At 36.9% G+C, this 20,411-nt stretch overlaps 12 protein-coding genes across 12 annotated transcripts; 9 read left to right on the top strand and 3 right to left on the bottom strand.

The window, feature by feature from the left end:
• Nucleotides 1-109: 109 nt before the first annotated feature.
• Nucleotides 110-817, top strand: NEPG_01970 (uncharacterized protein). The gene has a single exon (XM_013204344.1). The coding sequence runs from the start codon at nt 157-159 to the stop codon at nt 790-792; it is 636 nt and encodes a 211-aa protein (XP_013059798.1). The 5' UTR covers nt 110-156; the 3' UTR covers nt 793-817.
• Nucleotides 818-1,312: 495 nt separating this feature from the next.
• Nucleotides 1,313-2,776, bottom strand: NEPG_01969 (uncharacterized protein; the record flags this gene model as incomplete). Its single annotated transcript, XM_013204343.1, has 1 exon — nt 1,313-2,776. The coding sequence occupies one exon, from the start codon at nt 2,774-2,776 to the stop codon at nt 1,313-1,315; it is 1,464 nt and encodes a 487-aa protein (XP_013059797.1).
• A 786-nt stretch (nt 2,777-3,562) lies between these two features.
• Nucleotides 3,563-6,870, top strand: NEPG_01968 (uncharacterized protein; the record flags this gene model as incomplete). The annotated part of the gene is made up of 1 exon (XM_013204342.1): nt 3,563-6,870. One exon carries the CDS (start codon nt 3,563-3,565, stop codon nt 6,818-6,820), a length of 3,258 nt encoding a protein of 1,085 aa, XP_013059796.1. The 3' UTR covers nt 6,821-6,870.
• Nucleotides 6,871-7,018: 148 nt separating this feature from the next.
• On the bottom strand, nt 7,019-8,229 carry NEPG_01967 (uncharacterized protein; the record flags this gene model as incomplete). Its single annotated transcript, XM_013204341.1, has 1 exon — nt 7,019-8,229. One exon carries the CDS (start codon nt 8,227-8,229, stop codon nt 7,129-7,131), a length of 1,101 nt encoding a protein of 366 aa, XP_013059795.1. The 3' UTR covers nt 7,019-7,128.
• Nucleotides 8,230-8,256: 27 nt separating this feature from the next.
• Nucleotides 8,257-11,048, top strand: NEPG_01966 (AGC/DMPK protein kinase; the record flags this gene model as incomplete). The annotated part of the gene is made up of 1 exon (XM_013204340.1): nt 8,257-11,048. The coding sequence occupies one exon, from the start codon at nt 8,257-8,259 to the stop codon at nt 11,005-11,007; it is 2,751 nt and encodes a 916-aa protein (XP_013059794.1). The 3' UTR covers nt 11,008-11,048.
• Nucleotides 11,049-11,428: 380 nt separating this feature from the next.
• NEPG_01965 (uncharacterized protein) lies at nt 11,429-11,986 on the top strand (the record flags this gene model as incomplete). The annotated part of the gene is made up of 1 exon (XM_013204339.1): nt 11,429-11,986. The coding sequence occupies one exon, from the start codon at nt 11,429-11,431 to the stop codon at nt 11,930-11,932; it is 504 nt and encodes a 167-aa protein (XP_013059793.1). The 3' UTR covers nt 11,933-11,986.
• Nucleotides 11,987-12,292: 306 nt separating this feature from the next.
• Nucleotides 12,293-12,517, top strand: NEPG_01964 (uncharacterized protein; the record flags this gene model as incomplete). The annotated part of the gene is made up of 1 exon (XM_013204338.1): nt 12,293-12,517. One exon carries the CDS (start codon nt 12,293-12,295, stop codon nt 12,515-12,517), a length of 225 nt encoding a protein of 74 aa, XP_013059792.1.
• A 346-nt stretch (nt 12,518-12,863) lies between these two features.
• NEPG_01963 (uncharacterized protein) lies at nt 12,864-14,020 on the bottom strand (the record flags this gene model as incomplete). The annotated part of the gene is made up of 1 exon (XM_013204337.1): nt 12,864-14,020. The coding sequence occupies one exon, from the start codon at nt 14,018-14,020 to the stop codon at nt 12,914-12,916; it is 1,107 nt and encodes a 368-aa protein (XP_013059791.1). The 3' UTR covers nt 12,864-12,913.
• A 37-nt stretch (nt 14,021-14,057) lies between these two features.
• NEPG_01962 (uncharacterized protein) lies at nt 14,058-15,721 on the top strand (the record flags this gene model as incomplete). The annotated part of the gene is made up of 1 exon (XM_013204336.1): nt 14,058-15,721. The coding sequence occupies one exon, from the start codon at nt 14,058-14,060 to the stop codon at nt 15,699-15,701; it is 1,644 nt and encodes a 547-aa protein (XP_013059790.1). The 3' UTR covers nt 15,702-15,721.
• A 371-nt stretch (nt 15,722-16,092) lies between these two features.
• Nucleotides 16,093-16,989, top strand: NEPG_01961 (uncharacterized protein; the record flags this gene model as incomplete). Its single annotated transcript, XM_013204335.1, has 1 exon — nt 16,093-16,989. One exon carries the CDS (start codon nt 16,093-16,095, stop codon nt 16,987-16,989), a length of 897 nt encoding a protein of 298 aa, XP_013059789.1.
• Nucleotides 16,990-17,252: 263 nt separating this feature from the next.
• Nucleotides 17,253-18,001, top strand: NEPG_01960 (mRNA capping enzyme; the record flags this gene model as incomplete). The annotated part of the gene is made up of 1 exon (XM_013204334.1): nt 17,253-18,001. The coding sequence occupies one exon, from the start codon at nt 17,253-17,255 to the stop codon at nt 17,952-17,954; it is 702 nt and encodes a 233-aa protein (XP_013059788.1). The 3' UTR covers nt 17,955-18,001.
• A 96-nt stretch (nt 18,002-18,097) lies between these two features.
• NEPG_01959 (uncharacterized protein) lies at nt 18,098-20,221 on the top strand (the record flags this gene model as incomplete). Its single annotated transcript, XM_013204333.1, has 1 exon — nt 18,098-20,221. The coding sequence occupies one exon, from the start codon at nt 18,098-18,100 to the stop codon at nt 20,201-20,203; it is 2,106 nt and encodes a 701-aa protein (XP_013059787.1). The 3' UTR covers nt 20,204-20,221.
• Nucleotides 20,222-20,411: the final 190 nt, after the last annotated feature.

Genomic DNA, 20,411 nt, shown 5'->3' with positions numbered 1-20,411 from the left:
AGTTGATGAAATTATTTTAAAATTATAGGTATTTCGGAGTAGCTAATTAGAGAGAGACTCATAATAAATTGCTATTTGTTTGTTTTTACTTCAATTAAAGGATGACACATGTCAATTAGTCTCATGTAAAATATTGTTGTAATTCTATTATAGTAAATGGGCGAAGGCAGCACACTGAAAAAAACCTATTCATACATACTTAAAGAGTCTATTTATTTTAGAAGAGCCGTTCTTTTAAAGCCACTGACTAAGCCTGGATATGCTACAGCATACTCTCAAGTCGGCCTTTGGATCAATATTATATTTCTGTTTTTATCTATGCTATGCAGCTGTTCTCTTTATAAAACGCTGGATGGTTACACCAAATATAATATAGAAGAAGGAAGATCAGTTACTATATATATTTGCCTGGGGCAGTTGGTTCCGGTCTTCTTTGTAATGCTTTTATTTAGTGGGATTATTTATTCCTTCCTATTTAACTTTACACTAGTTGAATCCGGGTATGTTATATCTTATTCTATGTCCACAACTCTTCCAGCAATATTAATAGGAAAGTCTGCGCAGTTGTACTTTAAGAACTACCTGTGGCCAATAAACAGCCTTGTATTCGTGCTATCCGGTGTGATTTCAAGTATTTTTATAATTGTGAACTCGAAGAAGAAGATAAAAGGATATTTTAAATCGTGGTGTATCTTTATTGGATGCAGTATAATGCAGATTGGTATGCACTTATCGGGCGATTCAAGTATTTTCGGTGTTTTACACATATGGAAATTTTCACTCTGGTCTTGAATTATAATATTAATAACACTATATACGATACTAATAAATGTTTTTCTGTTTTTATACTAAGTGCAAGGAATAAATAATATTTATTTTTAATAAATGATGACTAGTTCACACTAAATCATATTAGAAGAAACCCCAATAACTTCATAATTAGTTCTATTATTGTTTTTGTTGTCACAGTACTTCTTACTTATGCATAAATCTAATGTGCAGTGTAGAGAACATGTCCTTTAAAATTTATGAATATGGTGCCGTTTTCAAGTATAACCTATACTACTGTTTTTATTGTGCTATGTGCAAAATCTTATAATTATGTAATATTTAGGGTGTAACTTAGATAAAATTTATAAATTCATTTTACTTAAAGAATAAATATATTTTGTACATGTACGGATTTAAAATAAATTCAAATAGTGAAGACATAAAAATCTGAAGAAATTCACATAAATTAATAAAAAACTACCAAAAAACAACTGAAATACAGTAGTATAAAGGCCATGTCACAAGAGAGTTAAATTTATTTCTATTCAATAAGAGACAATGCTCTTCCAAGAGACCAGCTTATATCAGTGGGGATGGTTGACACATTTTTAATCGGTGTAAAGAGACCTACGCCCAAGTTCTCCATAAACATTACAGTGTATAGCACACTAACGCAGTCTGGTGCGGGAGTAGTATGTGGAGAAGGGTTGCTAGATGAAGAGGCATGCGGAGAGGTCTTATTCGGACTATTAATGCTGTTTTTGCAGACAGAAGTGGCAATTTCCTTTATGTCTTTAAACTGCGCAGTGGATGGAGTTTTAATCATATGCAACATTTCTGCAATAAAAGAGGAGACAAAAATCGTGTTTATCTGAGACAGGCCGGGAGCAACTTCTTTTCCATGTGTTGTACTTTGTATCATTGTGCTTATTGTACTTTTTATATGCCCTTTGCACTTGCCTATGTCAAAGGTTGGAGAGCCCCACTTGCAGTAATTTTTAGTGTCCATTTCGTGTATCTGATTAAGGCCAGCCACCAGCCCCATGCCCAGGAAAGAGCGGGAGAGAACGTCTTTGTTTTTCCCGTGCACTATTCCCTCTTGAATGCTTTGGGCGTCCTTATCTACCTCAAATGAAATCTGTGCAGACCCACCCCCCAGATCAATAATCCCTATTTTCTCTTTGAGTTGTGTCACAAAAGCAAGTGCTGCCCAGGCGTAAAATCCTTCTTCTTTCCCATCAATTACACGCACTTCCACCTCTTTTTTTTCAGTTTCACTAAGAATTGTCTTCTTAATTCTCTCCAGAAGGCTGTTTCTGGCACTCTCACTAATTAGCCGCAAACCAGCAGTTCCATTAAATACAACAGGAAAGTCATATCCTGTGGCGTGCCCGTGCTTTTCCAAATAAGTTGTTCCAAAAGAAAGAAGAGATTTAATGTCTTCTTCTGGATTCTGGGATAGATGTATCCCAGGAGAAATATTCTTAAATAAATGAGACTTAAGCGCCAGGCCTTTTTCGTTGAACTGGTATATATTTAGTCTAGTTCCGGTTGAGCCGCCATCAAACACAGCCACAAACTTGTCCTTTTCTATACTTTGTCTCTCTTTTTCTTGCATAAAAGAGCCCACTGCTTTCGATATTGACAGCAGCGCTTTTCTAATTCTGGAAATTTCTTTCTCCTGTCTGGTAAGAGTAGAAAGCGCATAGTTTATGTTTCTATCTATAGCTTTGCTATATTCTTTCTGCTTTAAGATATTTTCTTCTCTAATTTTGTTTGAGCTTTCTTGATTTATAGTAGATGGGTGGATGTCTATGTGCTCTGTTATTTTTGTTACATCCTGTGCCTGCTGCAGTATATTACTCTTAGATCCTGTGCTTTCTTTATAGCCATGTGCGTATGTAAATATAGACAAAAGAAGGAGTACCTGCATAAAGTAAATGCGTGAGTGAATACTTATGCTATAATTGAAACAAAACATACTAAAACCAAAGAGACGGCCCATAACAAGAAAACAACCCATCAGTAAACAAGAGCTCTAATAAATAGATAGACAGACAACTAAATACTAGATATTATTACAACATACTATAAAATAATATAAAATAGAATCAGTACATACCATATATAAACTGCACATACAACTTTCTTGTGTTTTCTATGGTGTAATAAGATGGATTGGAGCGCACTATATGGCGGTATGTACAAACAAATGCAAGAGCTTATATAAAACAGGAAAACTTACCCCTTTGATTTGGAGTATGCCGAGTTATGCCATGTGAATATTATTTACTATGTTTTATTACACTGGGAATAAAATGCCACAATTTGAAATAGAAATTGCTGAATGATAAAAATAAGACAATTATATGCTCACAATAAGACAAGCACAGCCATATCAGACAATTATACTAAATTATACCAAAATTTCATTTATCTCAACATACACATTCAAATACACTCCAAGATATATAAATAAAAAGAATATGTAAGACAATCAAATAAATATACAGAACACATAGTATTTCGGAGTATAGTCAGAGAAATCTCCTGAATTGTAAATAATATATGTTGGTATAGCCCGAAAATTGTCATAATTGTAATAGAATAATTCTTTAGTTTCTTTATGTTTTTCTGTAATAAAATGGTTTTGTTTGGTTCTGTGCAGAGCGCTTATGGTTTACTGTGGGAACATGTAATCCCTCAAATTTATTTTCTTATTAATATTTTTGGGTTATATTAAATAGGTGCACATGTCTATTAATTTCTTGTTCTATTTATTTTTTATCCAATGGAAGATTCAGCTAGTGCAGTGCTGGCACGGGAATTTCAATCTCTTTTAGATGCATTAGGGATAGAAGGAGAAAAAAGAAAGGTTCTTCTGAGTCTGCCCGATGAGCAAAAGCTCCATATGATAAATGCGCAGAAGAAATCTGCGCAGATATCAGGTATGGAGATAGCAAAACATCTAAAAAATATTAAAAGGCCATTTTCAGTGGCATATAGCATAACAGACATAGAGGAATATATTAAAGAAATTCGAATATTACGATTAAAATTTGTGGAAATAACAGAAAAGGAAGTAGAAAAGGCAATAGACGAGGATTTTCTAAAGGATATCTGGGGGATTATTTCCAGTCTTTCGCCAAAAGCAGAGCTAGGGGATGCCCGAATGTATCTTCAAATTGAAAACAGCAAGCAAAATAAGCCAATATATAAAATATTAGAGCCCACAGTGAATTTCTTCCGGACTGTGCTAAAGTCTCCTGCAGTAATTAAAAGGATACAAAAAGACCCAGTGTTCTTCAAGGAGATATTTATGCACTTTCCTTCGGAGTACGCAGATATATCTACTATAATTCTGCAAATTGCTGTGAAATGCTCAAATTCCCACATGGACATATTATTGGATTATTTGTTCAAATCATCAAAGCATGAGATGCATGCATACTGCATTCCTGCGTGTGACATTCAAATGAAAAAAATATTAGATGAGCTTTACTATAATTTGTCTTTTAGAACTATGAGTAAGGAATATGTAAGTGCGTTTTTATTACTAATGATAGACTTATACTCCGAGCCACCGATGATTGGAATCATGCTGGATAGTTTGCTGAGAATGTGCGGTATAGGAAGAATTTTAAGTAAAATTGAAAGCACCTTTTATGATACAAGGAAAACAGTGGGAGAGCTAATTGATATGCAGGAAAAGGTGCGCAGTCTAGCTGGTGAAATAGATGTGCGAGAAATCACAATAGACACAGAAGAAACAAAGAAAGATCTTGTATATATTATAAATGTACTAAGTGTTCTTAATAGGATAAACAGCAGTAGAATATATGATGTATTGCAGTATATTCGTGGATGTATATTAGAAGAGTCACTGTACAAGAACAAAGATATAAAGAAAATAGAGATAGAAAGAGCAATTAGAAAAGAAAAGACGGAGAAGGACAAGGAGAGTTACAAGTGCATATGCAAAGATATTATTCTAGGAAACAAAGGAGGTGTTTTGAAATTTGAATCCCCTTCTGTGATTACTGCAAATTTGTCTAAGGAAAAGAACAATGCAAGTATGGATGCAAACCAAGCCAATGCAAAAACAGTAGGGATTGGCGCTACTTGTTCTACAGATAAAGTGACTTCTGATAAGTCTATAGCTACAAATATTTCCCATGGCCCTGCTTGTTCTATAGATGGTGTGCCAGAAAAACCCATTTCAGGGTATAAAGAAGAAAAGAGCAGTGAAGGAATGATACAGGCACCTCTAAATAAAAAAGACACAGATGCAATGATTGGAGATTTTATAAAAAGAATTGCAGATATAACTCTGACTAAAGAACAGCAAATAAAGCTAAGAAAGCTAGTAGGAGTAGGACAGCAAGAGGGCGAAGAATCGGTATTAGAAGAAGGCGCACTATTAGGCCCGAAGCTTAATAAGATAAACATTCCAACCCCTCCTTCTGGCATGAAGGTGCCGTCTCCACCATTAAGTATGAAAGTGCCACCGCCATTAGGTAAGAAAGTACCACCGCCCCCTAGCATGAAAGTACCATTACCTCCATCGGGTATGAAGATGCCGCCGCCCCCTAGAATAAAAGTACCATTACCCCCATCGGGTATGGAGGTGCCACCACCTTCTGGCATGAAAGTACCATTACCTCCATTGGGTATGAAGATGCCGCCGCCTCCTGGCATGAAAGTACCATTACCTCCATCGGGTATGAAGATGCCACCGCCTCCTGGCATGAAAGTACCATTACCTCCATCGGGTATGAAGATGCCTGGCAATACAAAATTGCCAAGTGTGCCAAGTCTACCAAATATGTCAAATATTAAGAATTCAAGTGCACCACAGCTAAGCACAACTAGCTTAAAAAATATTGAAAATGCTGTAAAGATGCCAAGTATTCCAGCGCCAGAAAATGGAAAGGCATCAGAAAAAAAGAGGCAAAATTCAATAGAAACGAAAGAGATTGATAGTGTGGAACCTGCGAAGCCTGGCCCAAGAGCCATGTACATAGAGCGGGCTGCTCTGCTGCACCCAGCTAATCCACAGCAGCTGCCATACGATGTACATATACGAAAGCCTGGATCGACTGGTCTGTGGAGTATGCTGGATAAAACAGACCTATCACTATTTACAAAAGAAGACTTTTCTATTTTTGAAAGAAAGAGGGTGGATAAATTAGTAGAAGAGGAGAAAATAGTGATAGACGAAGTAATGGATAAAAAAAGGTGTAAAGCAATCGACATTGTTCTAGCAAGAGTTAAAATTCCTTATGAAAAATTAATCAGTGCTGTGGAAGAATTAGACACCAAGCCATTCACAGAAACTCTTCTTCTTGGCCTTCTTAAAAACTACCCAACTGAGGAAGAGCTGGATCTTATACAAAAAAATCCGGTTTATCTTGCGCCCGAAATCTTCTTTAAAAAAGTCGCCCATGCTCACCTGTTTAAGGACAAATTAATGATACTTCATTTAAAGCTAACCCAGCCAACAATTGAAACAATTCTCATACCAAATGTACATAAACTAACAGAAGGCTGCAGGATTCTCCTTCAAAAGAGGAGCATTCATGAAATACTAAGAATAACGCTGGGTGTTATTAATATTCTAAATGCAAATGGCAGGAATCAGGGTGCTTGGGGAATAAAGCTAGAATCATTTACAAGAATCCCGGAGAATGTGAATATTCTTCATCTTATACAGAAGAAAATAAAAGAAAAGAAGATAGAACTGGGAAGTGCCTTTGCGGTATTAAAAGAGGTAGTAAAAATATCAACAGACATAATTGATACAGATTGCATGGAGTACAATATGAAAAAGGAGCTTATTCATGCTATTAGTCTACCAAAAAAACAGCAACAATCGCTTTCTGCACTATTAAACACATTAGATTCTTTGCAGAAAGAGTATCTTAGGTGGAAATCTATTATGGAAGAGTTAAGAATATTTATGGGTGAAAAAGAGCTCACAGGAACTGGCTTACAGACTCTTTCAAAGTATATTATTACAGTACTTACTCCCATCCTGCCAAAGAAATAACACAGAGTACAATATATAAGATATAATTGCTATATAACAGTGGCCTGTATACTATACAGATTTATTCCTACTACTATACCTGTGTAAATGGCATTTAATAAATATTTTTGATTATATGTGTGGCAAAAATCCTTATGCTATATTTTATTTCTTTAGTATATTAATATGACACATCCAACAAAAGAATCTAAATAGCACTGCCAGTCAAATGTTATATAAATACATCGTAAATAACCCGAAAATTCTAATTATTTGGCACTTTATATATTTGACAGCTATATATAAGATATAGTACATATAAAATTGATCTATTGTGTATTTCGAATCTCTTTTAGATTCGATGGATGGGTAGCACTATCGGAGGGCACACTACTCACTGCTCCTGGGCAAAATATGCAGAAATTAAGTTCTTGTCTGATAAATCTAGTGCAGTCTAAACATAGACTATTTTTGCAGCCTGGACAGGAGTGCAGTTGAATGTTATTCTCAAAGCATCCCCGGCATGTTCCTTTAATTGCTGCAACATAAATAGGAGCTGAGTCACTCCAATGAAGAGCTTTGAGCAAATGAACGGGTGCACTTAGTATGTTCTCACAGACTGGGCACACTCCTGGCACTTTACACACTTTTGTAGTACAAAATGGGCATTCATACCCCCACTCTTTCAAGTCAAGGTGGCATGCACATATTGTGTTCTCATGTATAGGGGATGGAAATCCTATTTTCAACATAGACAATCGGGCTGAGGCACTGTGCGGAGGAGGAATGCAAATTAGTCCTAGAAGAGTAGAAAGATCTTCTGGGCAGTTTACAATGCCAAAAACCCCGCCGCTTTCCTCGCTTAATTTTCGAAGTATTTCCATCTCGCCTGCCATGTGGATTGTATGCATAATAATTCCTTTATTGATTAAAGTGCTTTTCAGAATAAAGGGGCTGCTTCCCACAAATGTAAATCCAGATATAATAAAAACTACTTCTTTCAAAAAGGAGCACCCATGAAAAAATTCATTTATCGTTTCAAAGGCAGATCCAAGGGAGAAGTTTCCTGCTCCTTCATTTTGTGAGAAACACATTTCTATTTCTTCTTCCTCGCAGAGAATTGAGCTCACCAAATAAGACATGCCGCCGCACACAACGGCCAGCCCTACTGTGGAGAGTGGGTTGCTCTCTATAAACTCGCGAAAGAACTTCATAACGCCCTTTTTTACATAGTACTTCCTTGACGGAAGAAAGTCTCTTTCTTCAATTGAGTGAGACATGTCAAGCACCAGAAGAATCCGCCGCACAATTCCTCTCTGCAAGTTTTCTGTTCGCCTGTTTACATTTAAAGCAAATATATCGTCTGTTCCACTGTTCTTCTCCCATGTGTTTTGGAAGGCCTCTTCCCACCTAAATTTATTAGAATCCATAAGTAGCTAAAATTCTTTGTTTTTGTTATGAGACAGAAGGAGCTTCTTTTAGGAAATAAAGAGCTGGATTTGTTAATCGACTGTGCACAGGCAATAAATCTGTCTGGAGCAAGCATTCCTGGGATAGACAAAATCGTGGATGTAGTCGATACGGTGGATGATTATGAAACAGTGCATGCCCTGGCAAAAGGTGGGCACAGTGAAGTGTTTGTTGTAAGATGCAAGTCTGATGGAAAGATATATGCACTGAAAAAAGTGTTTAAGCAGGACATTATCAATGACCCACTAGTCAATCCTATAATGAAGGAGAGAGAGTCTATGATATGTGGGAGAAACTCCGAGTGGCTTCTGGGCCTGCACAAGTCATTTCAAGATAGAAATGCTCTATACTTTTTGACCGATTTTATACCTGGAGGAGATCTAGGAAGTTTGTCATGCAGAGAGGGTGTGCTTCCAGAGCGAATGATACGCTTTTTCATTGGGGAGCTGCTAATGGCACTGAGGGAGCTGCACGGCCTTGGCTTTGTTCATCGGGATATAAAGCCTGAGAATGTTTTAATTGACTCAGATGGACATATAAAACTTGCTGATTTTGGAAGCACAACTAGCCTGTCTGCAAATGACCATCATGTGGTTGTTGGCACGCCAGACTATGTGGCGCCAGAGCTGCTGAATATGTGCGGCGGACTAAGTATGAAAACTGACCTGTGGTCACTTGGGGTTGTTGTTTATGAACTAGCATTTGGGTGTTCGCCTTTTTATCATGATACAATTAGAGGAACATATGACAATATAATGAACATCCGGTATACTATGGAGAAAACGGGCTCTGCTGAATTATACGACTTAATTAAAAACCTGCTCTGCGAAAAAGAAAGCCGGCTTTCTCTTAATGATATTATGTCGCATGCGTTCTTTGCTGGGTTTGACTTTAGTGGGAAGGGTGCAAATAAGGCTGAATATATACCAACAGTTCTTTCGGTGGAGTCAGTAGAGAATTTTGAGGTGGATGAGTTCATGCCAGCACAAACCACGCTTTTGAATACGATGGATAATGCACGGAAGTTTATTGGGTTTGGATATGACCCAGACATACGTGCTGAGATAGCAAAAGAGAAAAAGCCTGAAAGCTCTACTGAGAAAACCTGTTTGGATAAAATGTACATGGGCGCAGAGGTGGCATCTGAGGGTTCTTCGTCAAATTCTACTCTATCAGTAGAGAAAGAGTGTGCAGAGGAGGTTGCACAGGACTGTAGCAGCATATGCAGTCTATGCAAAAAATCAACAGCACCTTTACAAGAAGAGGCCAGCTCGGTTGTAGTCTTAACAAAAGAGAGAGAACTTGAAGAAGAATGCCAGGAGGAGTCTAAAACATCTAATGAGCTAGTAGATACAGAGGAGTCAGACAAAAGTACATCAGGCCAAGTATATGACGAGTCTGCACAGGATAAGGAACCTATTATAACCAACATTGAAATATCAAAGAAAGATCTACAGGATAGGAAAAAAAGCCTAGATGTACCACAGGCATCCGAGGAAACAAGCTTTGCAAACATAAATACACAGCTTGACATAAATTTGGAATGTTCACAGGAGAAAGAAAAAGTATCTGCAGTAGAGAAAATAGTAAAAAATGAAGATTTTGTGTGCTTTTCGGGTAATTTGGGTGAAGATCTGGAAAAACGGAAAGCACAGAAAGAGCGGGAGAATATAATAGCATATATTTGTGAAATAGAAGAGTCATTCAAGATGGGATACGAGCATCTGTTAAAGATAGATACCTCACCTCTTGTAAAGAGCATGGAGTACATTGAGCAAGAAATTCAGGGATTTATAGCCGCAGTCAAAGAGTCACAGAGAAGAGAGTCAGAAAGCGCATTTCAAGCCAGATGGGTGATAAGAAAGCTACAAACGGAAATACGGGATACGCAAGGCCGAATAGAACGAGAGGTGGAGACGCGATTAAAGCTTACAGAGCAAATAGAAGAAGCAAGGGTAGAGAACAAAGAGCTGCGTGAGCAAATAAGGCGGCTAAAACTAGCCTCAAATGTATATAACTTTCCTATTAAGATATATGTTGATAAAAAGTGGGAATCATCAACGTTACAGCTTGAAGAAGACTATCTACGTATAAAGGACATCTGTCTTCCGCTGAACAAAATATACTTCCAGGACATAAAGAAAAACGAGCTTCTAAGAATTAACTCAAAAGCAGAGCTTCTTTCTTTCAAGCTGCTTCTTCCTTCAGAAGATGATGTGTACACAGAGCAAACAGAGTCTTCATCTGACCAGGTGGCCTGCACAGGAGAGAATGCTGAATTGAAAAAAGAGCTGGAGAAGGAGCTTCAAATTCTTGAAGGAATTGAGAAGATGATTAGAAGCACATCTACATCCTGCAAAACGATCATTCCGATGGCACTAAAACAGAAAGAAGGGACAGAAAAGAAAATATCTGAAATCCAGCAGGCACTTTCTCAAGGATTTGCAGCAGATCCAACAATCATTCGCTACAACAATCACACATTTAAAGTCACTACTTTTAAACAGGGCGTCCAGAACTGGTGCCATGTATGTAATAGGCTTCTATACGGAGAGGTAAAGCAAGGTCTTCTCTGCAAGGGATGTAAAATGGTCTGTCACAAGGAGTGTCACACGCTAATTGTCTACTCGTGCGAGCTGCAGCAAGCCATGGAAAGAGGAACATCTATAATTCTAATGGCAAAGCAGCTGGAGGACAAAGACAGAATCAAAGCTATTGTAGGAAGTGGTCAGCCATAACCCAAATATTTCAGTTATATTTAAATAAAACCAGTAAATCATACAGTATACAAATAATATTCTTAAATTTTACTATACATCAGAGAGTTACTAAATCACATTCCCAAGATATTATAAATCCAATATAACTAGAAAAAATTCATACCAGTGTGCACATTACACTATGTATTAAAAGGCATATCTTAATATGCGCATCAACCAGCAACAATTTTCTTTGCATACAAAAATTATCTTGTTCCTATTAGCATTTATATCATTAAACCGTGTCCTATTGTTTCACTGACTTTTCAGAGTGATTTTGAGTGTTTCTAGAATTGTTCTGTGTTATATTAAAATTATTAGTATTTCGTGCCACTTTCAATATAAACCTATTCAGAATAATTTTATATTTATTTAATTTTTGTATAGCTTTGTTATTTTTATGAACTATCAGAGAATATTTGTACTCGGATTATTTATACTAAATATACAGAAGATAAGAGGAGAGATGGGTGGTGTGATTATTGAAGACATTTCTCTTAAAAATGACATTCTGATAGAAGACCATACACGAACAATAGACGATTATTTTATAGCACAAAGGTGTATAGATACTTTCTGTATTAAGAACATAGGTGAAAGTGTGATTAAGGGAGTATTTATACCAGAGCACAATATACAGCACTTATCATATTACGACGATCTTGGCAGTATTCATAAAAAGATATTCCGTAATAGTATGTTTCTGCTTGGATTTAGGTATCCTGTAAAACCAAACGAAAGAATTTCTTTTTCTGTAGAAACAATATATAAGGGAACTAAAAAAAGCAATAGTGAAGTGTGGCCATTTGACAATGCGGCGGTTCTTAAAAGATCTGTTGAAAGCACGTATTTTAATATATTTAAAAGAGCAGTGCCAACGGATGATTATTACAGCAAAGTATAATATGAGTAGAGAATATACTATTGAAATAGAACTAAACTGTAGAATATCAGATAATTTGGATGGTTTTAGAGTTCATTCTATTTTATGATTGTTTCAGATGTGTAGGCATTTTATATGAATAGAAAGGTCTATTATTCAGTATAATCATTGGAAATAGATTGTAAAAATAGAACAGCACAATATGCCCCGAATTAGATGGGGCTATTTCATTTTTAAATAAGCACTTATTGGCTTTTTAGTTATTCCCATTTGTTATTTTCTATTGGCAAGTGATGAATATAGTTTATTGGAGAGTATTACAGGTATTCATTAGCTTATCAAATATTCGATCTATATAAGCCAGGCAGGAATTAGAAATACATGAAGACTACAAACACACTCATAAAAACTAAAACATTATTCGCATTACTATTATTTATTACACTGCTTCTTAATTTTGCAATGGCCGGATCAGAAGATGACAAGAAAGATGAAAAAGCCGGAAAAGATGAAAAAGACGGAAAACCAGATGACAAGAAAGATGTAAAGGACGGAAAGGACGGAAAGGACGGAAAACCGGATGATAGCAATCCTGATAAAAAATAATGTATAAATTATGCTAATGGCTAATTATATATGAGATCTGTTTATTCAAATATGTTTAGATAGAAATTAATAAATAATTTGCAGTTATATTCTGTTTTTCTATTTTCTAATTTTCGGAGCATTCCGAGCATTCCGATTATTCCAGACTATGCGTTTAAATAGTACTTTAAACCAATATATTATAATAGGCTATAATAAAATAAAATGTAAAGTAAAAGTTAAAAGTATAAATAGAGACAATTATTATGCAGAAAGGTTTATAATTTATGTGACAAGGAACTTTCCATTGAATTTTAGTCAAACAAAATAATGGAGAAAGACTGACACACTGTAAAGATAAATTCTGAGTGGTACTGATGGATGGCAGACTATTAAACATTTTTATGTGTTAGGCAGTTAGCTGGAAAAAGTGAACCCAATTCCTAGGAGAGGTCCATTTGAGGAGACCTGCCCACTTAGGTTTAAAGAGGCTCCATCACCAATGGTAATATCAGAGGAAACAGAGACAGCTCCATTACTACTTGCTGTTACACGAGTAGTTGCACCGGGGCTGTATATAGTAGTTCCAATAGCACCGCCAATTGACTGCAGAACTGTAGGAAGACTTGGTACTTTTTCTGTGTTCTTAAGGATGTTTCTCCAGTCAATAGATGCCTCGCCGTGCAGGCTTAGAGACTCGTCTATGCTCTTCTCAATTAAAGCACCTGCCGGGCCTGCTGTGTGATATATACCTAGCACTCTCCAAGAGTCAAATACTTTGCTTATTATGCATGTAGATGCAATTTCTTTAGAATACTTCTGTATTAAAGAGGAGAATGTTGCAGATGACTCACTCTCTGGTGCTATGCCGCTTTTAGAGACAGACAAAATAGTTTCCTGTCCTATGTGCAGGGTTGGAGACAGTTTCAAAACTGAACTTATAGTGAATATTCCACCATTTACTCTGCGATGCGCCTCTAACAATCCACTGTGTAGTTTTTCAGAAATATTTATCTTCTGTGGCGATATGCTTAACAGTTGAGAGAGAGTGTTTGCTTTCCATTTCTCTTTAAGACCCTTAAGCATTCCAGATGGGCTTATCTGCTTTGTACAGAAATCAGCCTTAGAAAGCTCTACATCTGGATTTATTGCCGAAAGGCTGACCGACCATCTTTTAAACAGCTTAGTATATCCAATGTCAAAATAGTTATTGGCAGCCCCCCGCATGCACGTAAGAGACAGGCCTTCCTCCTTTGCAGGGATTATTTTTCCTAGGGCAGATCCATCTCCAAAAAGGGAGGCTGAAAAGAGCTTAGAGGGGCTTTTCATTGTATAGTTCATGCTTATTCCTCTGTCTGTGTTTGATACTGTGATGACCGATCTGTTTAAGAGTACTTTTGATATATCCAGCTTTGTTCCCTCAAATATATAATTTTCAGGTGAATTTTGCTTGCTGGTATTTATTATTTCCTTGTAGGTCTCGCATGTATTTCGTTCACGGGGTTCAGTAGTCTGGTAGCTCATTTAATAAACTCTGTATTCTAAAATATTTTAAATTAGAATGATTTCAGCTGCAGCACAGACAAGCACGTTAGTAGTGCTTGGACTAAAGTCAGAGGGCATTAAAGAGCAGATGGAGGAGCTTAACAGATTGGCAGAAGGGGACTATTTTACAGATGAAACCTTCTTCATTAAGGACACGACTGGGCTATGTCTCTGCGGGAATGCAAAGCTAGTTGGTGAGCTAGTGAAAAGATTGAATAAGATAAATCTAAATGGGGAGTGCTTGCATGCTCTTTCTTTAACAAGGTATATGGCCATGTATAACATAGGAAAGCTATCTGTGGGAAAAGAGCAGGTGTATAAACCAGCAGTTAAAAAAATAATAGGAGAGGAGGAAATAGATATGTGGAGAGCAGAAGCACTTGGTGAGCAGTTTTTAATATACAATGAAGACACTCTTTCTAACTACCAGTTGTCTAAAATGTTTCCATGCAAGCTGATTAAATCCAAACCAATTAAAGAAATGGAAATAACGGTAAAGGATGAGCTGATATTTGCACAAAAGCAGAAGAATTTGTTTGTGTATGGTGGGTATTTAGACCTACTGGATGGGTTTGTGCTGGACGACATTATATCACACTATACTCTAGGGAAGCATATAGTCATTGGGTGCCAAATAGACCCAAACCAACAGCTTTGGAGCATATATAATATATACAGCAAAAAAAACATAAAAGAAGTAATGATTGGAAATGAGGAGGCATTTTCAGTATCTGCCGGGATGACTCATTATATGATATCCAATGAAAAAGGTGTGCAGGTGCGGCAGATGGAGAGCGACGAGCTCATATATCCAGAGTACTTTAATATTGAAAATGAAAAGACAGAGGGATTTATGTCAGATAAGGACAACGTGGTTCTAATAGCAAAGAAGACCTCTATAAGCACCCAGATAATTCTGCACAGCTTAGATTCAGGAAGAGTAATACGAAAAAGAGTTTTCACTAACATAGAAAGCTATTCCGTGGCATTTGCGCCTGGAGAGGTATCCATTGTTAGTGTACGAATGATAGTAGACAAGGTAGGGCACTTTATAGAGATATGGAATGTGGATGGGAAGATAGTGATGTCAAAGGCTTTGGGAGAGAATGTTAAGAATGTATATCCCAGCAAGCACACTGTTGTGGTGCAGACACCCACATCTGCTAAGATACTGAAGAGAGTACAGAATATACTAGTAGAAGGGACCGTGGTTAGAGAGCCCATTTCAAAGATAGTGGCTGGGGAGATAACTCTTTTGCTTATAGACTCTGGAGACATATGCGTTATTGGAAAGGACGGGGAAATACTCAATAGAGTCCTGGAAACTGGAGCATCAGATATTCAGATGTCGCCATTTGGTTTATATATTTCTCTTCTCTCAAGCGAGCAGGTTAGAATACTTGACATATGCGGAAAAGAAGTATTTGCATCAAACATAAAAAGGAACAATGGATTTTTCTGGAGAACGGTGGTCAGTTCATCAGAAGAGGTGATTTTGAATGAAGAAGAGATACAGAAGTACAAGACAGAGGATAGTCTCAGAAGAAAAGAAGCAAGAAAGCAGTTTATGCGGGATAATGAAGAGAAGATAAAGGAGTGGAGAATGTTCTTACATGAAATGAAAAGATTTAAGTCATTGAATGCACAGATACACAGTTAACCTAAAAATAAATAACCCTAAATATACTATAATCTACTACATAGAATACGCATTCGGTATAGCATGAAGCTCACTTTAAGATGATTTTTAAATGTTGAAAATTTATGAATATGTAAATCAGTGGGTATTCGTGGAATATCCCAAATTCAGCTCTCTTATTCTTTATATACACTTATATACACATTCTATTTCAGGATTACAGGCTAGTATGCCACATAATATTCTGTTATAGCTTGAAATAAATTAAAACAAATATAGTCATCTATAAAATTACCATGCAGTTTTGCAAGATGTGCTAAGTCGTGGTATCCCGGCCTTCTTTCTTTTTTTAGGCTATGCAGAAATACCAAATGTTCTACTTAACTATAAATATTTCTACATTTTATTTTACATGCGATGCTCTAAGAACAGCCCATTTGTATTTACCAATGCACTGACTCGGTGCTTAAATGTCCTTGATGGGGCAAGAAGCAGCCCGCCTCTTATTAGAGAGATACTTGCAAATATAGCAAGAAATAAAGAGCTAGTTGGGCCCGTTATGAAAATACTGACATCAGAAGATACGCTTCGAAAGCATGGAAAACAAAAGCTTCTGCAGATGGTGTTGGCGATTTGGACTGCAATTCCTGAGATGGCAGCACCGCAAAAAGTGCTGACATATCTTTCTGCGCTGGATAATACACCGCTGGCAAGAATCCTTCTATTAAAAACTGCTTTGTCATTGCTAAAAATAAGAGAAACCGGCTCTGAGCTAGATATGCTACGGCTATTTGATATTTTAGAGTCTCTTTGGAAGAAGCATGGCACAGAGGCAGACTATTTGATACTTTCTATTTTTATTGAAATGCTAGATGCCCATCCAGAAATGAAGCCAAGAGCACATCATCTTATGACAAATCAACCCGCTAGCATGGCAGTTGCTCTAATTCCTAAGATGATATTTCTTTGTCTACAAATAGAAATGCCATACACTATTCCTTCACATATTTTCTCGGCTAATAATATGTCGGCGTACATTCGGGTGCTAGATGCGATTTTAGTAGTATGTGCAGCATATCCGAAAGAAAAGGTATTTTCAATGTTTCCAGATCTAACCAATACTATAAAAACGCAGATATCTAATTTTATTAACAAAGAGGTGCACTGGATTGAATACAACATGAAGCACGATAGAAAGACACCCTTTACACACAGTATGACTATTCAAAAAATAAAAGATGTACTGTCCTCACCAGAAGACCCCAAAACAGTTGTACAAACACTTAAAACATTACTGAATATTTCTTAAGACATGCCTGCATTAGAATGATTTAAGTGGCCTAAGCACTAGCTTATTAATATAAGACAAAATATAGAAATAGCTCAGAATTAAACAGAATTAGAAATAACTCGAAAGAAAGTAATAAAAGCTATGGGAGGATATTCATGCATGGAATAACTAAACAACAGCTATTTTGGGATGATTTCGGCTTTTTATTTTCAGTTATATTGGGTTATGCTGCGAGTGGGCGGGTTGTGTCTTTTTGTACTTTGCATTTTATTTTATGTGCTATGGAGTTAGAGAAAACAAGTGAGAAGAACCCGCATCTGATACAAATATTAAGAAAGGGCCTGCCGGATAAACTTTCTTCTAATATGGAAATAGAGATAAGATTCGGGACTTTGATGGACAAGGCAACACAGAAAAGGCTTAGCATTAAAATGCTACATCCGTGCATTATGGAAAGGTCTGACACTTTATGGTTTGAAGCCAGTGTGACAGAGAATGATTTTACCCAGATGAAAAAGTATTTTTCTACCATGTTCAAAGACTCTGAGGAAAAGTTAATAATTGACACTCTTTTAAAGGGCATTCGGCGATCTGAAGTTAGAGAGATTAATGGTGAGTCTGTGCGTGTAGATCCTGTTATAATCAAAAAGAAGAAGCTGTTCTTTTTGGATATTTTCTGTCCTTTTAGTAAATACGACATGCGAATTAGTGTGTGTGAAGAGATAGTGCAGAAAGATACTTTTGGCATGCAGCAAGTACAAGGAAATATTCGAGAAAAAAAAAGAACTACATACACCCATCCACTATTTGTAGTAGATGTAACAGAGGTAAATTCAGGGAAAGAAAGTGCAGATATAAAATATTTTACACCATCATATGAGATAGAGATTGAGGCAAACAACAAGACATACGAGAAAGATGTCTTTATAAATATCGTAAATAATTCAATAGACGCTATTAGGCAGGCTTTAAAGCACAGATAGTGGAAATACATGACAGATAGTTAAGGAAAAGAAAATAAAAGCGTACACTATTATTTTTATTGTTCTATTGTGGTTGAAATATTTTAGGGGAGTTCTCGAGTAGTAGTTGAATTTATTTAATATAAGTAGTTATAAATAATTTTATGGAGACGACTGTGCCAGACAAACTTAATAAGAAAGATCAGCGAGAATATGTTATAAATCTTATAGCGCATGTAAATCACGGAAAGACAACTGTTATGGACAATGTACTGGAGTATTTAGGGGTTATAAGCAAAAGCATGGCAGGGGAAGCAAGACTGCTGGACTCTAGAAAGGATGAGCTTGAGAGAGAAATGACAATGAAATTATCGCCAGTAAGCTTATTTGTGGGGGGAGCAAAAATAACTTTTTTAGACACGCCAGGCCACTTAGAGTTCAAGTCATTAACAGAATCAACTTTTATTATTTCTGACATATCTTTGGTAATTGTAGATGTAATGAAGGGGGTAACAGAAAGGCTTCGGCAGCTAGTAAGGAATTCATCGGATAACCGGTGCGCGCCGTTGATCCTAATCAACAAGATAGACTCTCTTTTTAAGCTAGGGTCATCAGGGGATGAAATAGAGCACAGAGTAAGTACGATAATACAGAACTTAAGAGAGGTAGTGTCTGTGCCAATTGACTGGGACTTAGGAAACATAATAATAGGAAGTGCAAAGGACAACTGGAGTATAGGATACAGGTCTATTGCAAACCGAATAGTTGGAAAAGATGTAGGCAAACTGACTATGAAGAAGGCACTGCGGATAGTTCGTACGGTATATGCGCAGAGATCCGCTGAGCTGTTAAAGCTATCTGAGAGGGTTAAAAGAAAAGTAAATCCAGGCCTTAAAGATAGAATACAGCCCAAGGACATTGTATCCCATGAGTTTGGCTTTTTTTCTGCTTTGCATGCATCAATTGTCTCTATACAGCCTGCAGACTTAGTAGGAGAAGATATATCAGCAAATGAAACTAGCTTAGCAGAGAGTGATGTATACAGCATGTATAATCAAATATATCATAAAGAAAGCACAAAATGGATAAGCTCAGGCAGAAGCACGGTTTTAGCTGTGATCTGCTCGAATACACTTGTGGAGGGAACTATAACCGCAATAGGACGAACTCTTCACGGGCAATCTTTATCAGTAGGAGACTCTGTGATGGTAGTTGAGAGCACAGGGATATCAGAGTGTAAGATAGAAAACCTTATATATTTTACAAAAACATTTGATAATATAGAAGTGGCAGAGGGGCTTGTAGGGATTCAGGGCCTGGGCTGTAAGAAGAAAGGTATAATATGTGCAAGCGGGGGAGATCCGGAAGAAGCCAAGAAGCAATTAAACCAGTTGAAGTGGCCTATTTTTACTCCGTTATTTACCGATGTAATTACACCTGCAGCAGAGTGCTATTCTTCTGTGATAGAAAGGCTAACTCGTCTATCACGATGCGAGCCAGGCCTTTTTCTAAGCGCCAAGCAGGGAAAGATTATTGTACGCAGTGATGGTGTGCTACAGATGGACAAGATAAAAACTGATCTAGAAGGCCTGAATTTCACTACAGAGGATCAGTCTGAGGTATATCAAGAAACTGTTACTAAGGGATATGGAGTTGTTAAAACCCAAGCAGACAATGAGCACAAAAACTATGCAATATATTTAAGCTGTGCAGAGGACAGCTTAGAAGAAGAAATGGAGAGGAATGGGTATAGAAGACTTTTTGGCCGAGAATGCTATGTTAAGTATCCAGAAAATGCACCACATATGTTAAAAATGAGCATTTCAGCACTTCTTCAGAACGGGCCTTTTCTTCAAGAGCAGTGCAACAAAATCGCAGTAGAGGCGGTGCCTACTGAGGATTTACCCACTGGCACTCTTTCCCAGATATATTTAGAGTCTAACCCCAGGCTGCTTACAAATCACACAATACTATATGTATCTGTTCCGTCAGTTTATGCGAAAGCCACGAATACAACTCTAGTGAAATGTGCCAGCCATATTCTTTCCACTAATGTAGAGGAGTCTACAATATGTTTTGAAGTTCGAATACCAGTCGCTGAGATAAAGCAGCTGACGAATGTTCTTAGGACACAGACGAAGGGTGAGGCAGATATTCTTCCCACCCAGACGCTTTACTACACAACACCAGATAAGATAGAGCACGAGCAGGCGCTCACACTAGCACTTAGAGAAAGAAAGGGTTTATTCAGAAAAGAGAGAATAGAGTAATACAACAAGAATAAAATATCGAATTAAAAATATCCAACCATTCAAACAAAACATACTTGCACACATAATCAGGGCCAGAAAGAATGATTATTATACAATATTTACATAGAATTTCTATACAAACTAGAGCTTCTTGAATAATTGAAAATAACCGCTAGCAAAGCTTTTCTTTTCTAAATATTTAATTAAGAGTTTTAAAATTTTAAGT

This window comes from Nematocida parisii, assembly GCF_000250985.1.
Source record: "Nematocida parisii ERTm1 unplaced genomic scaffold supercont1.5, whole genome shotgun sequence".
In the NCBI taxonomy this organism is placed as follows: Eukaryota; Fungi; Microsporidia; genus Nematocida; species Nematocida parisii.
The sequence above is the reverse complement of the archived record's forward strand: the minus strand, read 5'-3'. Positions and strand labels throughout refer to the sequence as shown.

Coding starts and splice junctions, on each gene's coding strand:
- NEPG_01970 (XM_013204344.1), top strand. CDS start 157: ATGGGCGAAGGCAGCACACTGAAAAAAACCTATTCATACATACTTAAA.